Source organism: Nematolebias whitei, chromosome 14 (assembly GCF_014905685.2).
Source record: "Nematolebias whitei isolate Nwh7 chromosome 14, NemWhi1, whole genome shotgun sequence".
Lineage (NCBI taxonomy): Eukaryota > Metazoa > Chordata > Actinopteri > Cyprinodontiformes > Rivulidae > Nematolebias > Nematolebias whitei.
In genome coordinates, this window is record NC_056511.1 from 41,119,017 (window position 1) to 41,123,060 (window position 4,044).

The 4,044-nt window shown below is 41.6% G+C and overlaps 1 protein-coding gene across 1 annotated transcript in view; it reads right to left on the bottom strand.

The window, feature by feature from the left end:
- The window catches only part of spns2 (spinster homolog 2 (Drosophila)), a 116,515-nt gene that overhangs the window by 26,964 nt on the left and 85,507 nt on the right, over positions 1-4,044 (bottom strand). Inside the window, exons 5-6 of the mRNA XM_037687710.1 lie at positions 3,691-3,757; positions 427-578 (exon numbers count right to left, since the gene is read on the bottom strand). Of these exons, the coding sequence (XP_037543638.1) occupies positions 427-578; positions 3,691-3,757 (219 nt within the window). The remainder of the gene's footprint in view (positions 1-426; positions 579-3,690; positions 3,758-4,044) is intronic.

The window sequence follows — 4,044 nt, forward strand, 5'->3', positions numbered from 1 at the left end:
CTGCTCTAACCACTCAGCCACAGCCGCCCACAGAAAACAGAAGCAGAATACACAAATTTGAAAAAGACAAACGTGTGCTTTATTATTTCTTTACCTTTTCTATTACCTGTCTGTTAGTGATAGGTGTCAGGGCGGTGAGTGTTTGTTCATTAAATGTTAAATAAAATGTGGGGAGAAAAAACACAATAGAGGGCTAAATGCTAAAAATAGCAAACACCTGTGATGTTGCTTATTATTAAAGTTGCTGATCAATTCATTTTTGCATCCAAAGCCAACGAAGCAGCACAAAAGATCTATTTTACGTGGACGATGCCTCGTTGTTCACCAGCCTGCGTAGCTTTCAGTGGCGGTAGTTAGCCTGTGGAAAAACTGGACCGAATGTTTCGTTTCACTGTGGGAACGTCAAATCTCAATCTCAAGCCTTACTTCTTGAAGAGTTCTTTTATGTCGTAGAGCCAGGAGGAGCAGGAGGTGCTGGTCTTCATGCGCCCTCTCATCTGGTCGATGTTGCCTCTCTTTGGCTCCGGCACAAAGAGCAGGATCAAAGCTCCGGCGATGATGCCCAGAGGTGGAGACACCTTATGGAACAAGACAAAGAATGAATAAAACCAATTAGTGCGCAGAGAGCGACCCGTGCGGGCTGCGATCATATGAACACACTGTGGTGGGAGCGGTGCGAGGGGTTAAAGCACGAGGACAAAGAAGTGTGTGTTTACAGTCTGGAAACAAGGCCCCTGTTTGCTGATACGCCTGACATCCTATACACGCTGATCACAACTAAGAACATTCCTGTTGCTCACTCTGTGGGCACTGTGTGTGCTCATGTGTGGGCGTGCACACGTACAGGAAGCTAAAAGCTTTTTGACTTCAGAAGCTGCTTTGTGAACAGGTGAAACCCTTATAGATGAGCGTCTGCCTTTATGCTCACTGTCCTCCATTATCTGCGAGTTTGTACCTGCGTGGATTCACGAGGGGACGAAGACAAAAAGCAGGATGAGCTCACATAAACTGTTCATAAAAGCAATTTCAGAGTCAGCAATTCCTTTCATTATATTTAGTTTCTCATTAAAGCCCATTTATATTTATAAGCCGCTCTACAGTAAACCGTGAGCGTGTGTGTGTTTGTCTGTGGGTGTGTGTCCTTTGTGTTTTTCATTAAGAGAACGTGTGCGTCTGATGTGGCTCGCCACACTGGTTCTGCTCAGTCCCAGCACTTGTAACTCAGATGTTAGAGGCTTTCCAGACATATTGAAGTGGGGTTCTGTGGAAAAGTTATGTAAAATGATTATATTACCTGCTGTAGATAGCCCTTTCAATAATCTTTTTGTTAAAAAAGAAAGATTTGACTGAAAATGTAACAGCTAATCCGACTGTGGACAAGATTAAAGTGGATTGCCGCCAGCTTAAAAGAACAAAAAGTGCTAAAATGTGCCGTTCATGTGAATTTTATTACAAAGACAAGCTAGCTGTGCAGTCTGGGGTTACTTTAAGATAGATTTTTATTGTATTAAAACTGATGGAGACATAAAAGTCTGAAGTGTTTTCATGAGCTGCTCTGACATTTGAGCTTGGATCCAGTTTCATTTGTGTTCAGACTACATGTTAGCTTGTCTCAAGCTCTGTGCCTCCAAACTGCGGTCAAACCAAGAGATATCTACAACAGGTGAGATATTTATTGTTTATGACGTTTCCACCGAACATCACTTCTTAATTAAACATGTCCTTAAGAATGAGCTAACCTAATGGAAGCGGCTCCCGTTAAAGGTCGAGCCACTTTCAGTTCTTCCGCAAGACTCCAGGAGTCTGTGACCTCTGACCTCAACTCCCCCAGGACACATTAGGTACTTCCTGCTGGGATGGGGCCAATCAAACAAATTAGCTCCTGCTCTCACTCACTGCTTGGCTCCTTGGATCCCCCCCCCGTTACATTACTCCATTGACATCTTCAGGAAGGTGGCTGGAACAAACTGGACAAAAACAAGCGGAAGAGCTGCACTGGATTGTTTTCGTTCTTTTCACTGAAACAGGATGCTGCCACGCAGAAACCCGTTTCATGTCTTGGTATTTGTCTTCCCCTGCATGCCACGCAGCTGATTAATCGACTCAGAAATTGTTTTAATGGAATGTCGTTGTGGCTGCTTTGGAACAATCTACCTCCTTCGTACCACTCCTGTTTGTTTTCCTAATCGCTCACAAAGACAAAGAAAGGGCCTTCCCGCCCGGCCAACCCTCTACGTCTCAAGACTCGTTTCCATCGTTGATAAAATGTTTTGTTTTGTAACAGCAGCGAGGTTATGATTTGTTTTAAAGATTTGTTTTTTTACTGCAAGTGAACAGGAGCCCCATTAGGATGCTCATTGGTCTGTCCCATTAAAGCTGCTCTAGCTTGTGGAGCATTTAGTCTCAAACACTCAGTGGTTCCCAGTAAAAACTAACTCAGAGATCTATGCTCCTGTATGTGTGCTGCTAAAACATCACAAAAGATTTTTAATTTTTCCACCATTGTTCCAGTTTTTGTGCTCCTGAAGCATCTTTGGAACATTTTGCAAACCAATATTGGTACCACTTTACAACAAGGCTCCCCTCAGAGCTAGCTAATAAATGGTTTATAAATACGTAATTAATTCATCTATAAACACTTCTTTATAAAGCATTAATAATTGTTTATTATGCATTAATTAAAGGTGGCAAAGAGACAAAACCGACCAGTTTGTTGCCAAATAGTGAGTCAAATCTGTTCACCTATATATTTAATCTAGAGTTATTATATTTAACATTTCACACTAAGTTACTACTTTGTAAGCACAATAAGTATTTACAAACTTATTTCTTTGGCTTATAGTATTGCACTTTATCACTGCATTATAAGTATCTACAACTAATATTATATGCTAAAGAAGGGTTTACAAATGCTTATTGTGCTCACAAGGTAGTAACTTAGTGTGAAATGTTTAATTTGAAATATATAGGTGAACAGATTTGGTTCACTGTCAACCAACTAGCCAGTTTTGTCTCTGTCGCCCTTAATTAATGAATAATAAGCAGTTATTAATGATTTATAAAGTGTTTATAGAGGAATTAATAACATATCTATAAACTATGTAATAGCCATCTATAAGAGGAGCGTTATTGTAAAGTGGTACCCACATATCTTGTGAAATTTGTTTATTTTTACAAGGTCAAACTGAAACTTTGCCTAATGAAACCTTATGTTTTCCACAAATCTGTTATTTTTTTTAATATAAGAATGGCCTCAGTTCCTCTTCTATAAAACAGCCCCCCCCAAAAAAAAATATACGATTTTTGCTTTGCTTTCAGAACGATCACGGCAGAAACAATGACATGAAGACGAGGCCTGAAGTTTTTTGTCCTTCACTGAAACAGTGGTGGACCTTGAACGCAGCTGGAGAACAAAGCTAACTTGCTTCAGTGAAGCGGACGTTCATCCTGCGTTCACAGAGACAACCTCCGTGGGCAAAGGATTTGTGGTTTGCACATGTTTGAAGATGTTGAGTGCATTATCCCTGGAAGGGGACACTCTCTGCTCTGTCACTGGGAGAAATGGGACAACCCGCAAAGCCACGAAGACCTGTCCTGTAGACCTGTCACTCTGATCCAGATCCAGAACAAGAACCACAACCAACCAGGCGTCCTTCATCTCTATCAATGTTTGTATGCTGATGGTCTTACCCTTAACGCCCAGTGCCAGTCTTTAGCAGCATCCTTGGCTCCGGAGCCCAGGATGTAGCCCAACCCACTGCAGGGAGACACAAACACTGAATATTAGCAACACAAACACGCTTTGTTCTACAAGTGGACATTATCTATACAGAGTTAGCTGTCGGCTCTTACACTTCCTGTTTTCACTCTGAATAAGGCTGTGGTGAGTGTGTAATTAAGAACAACCACACCATACTGGTGATCAAAGCAGCAGAAGTGGCTGAAATCATCATCTATTTGTGGATGCTCTGAGTCCACGCAGTGAAAAACATGTTGAGGCTCAATAACAAGAAACAACAGGGTTACAAGGCTGAACTGCCCTGA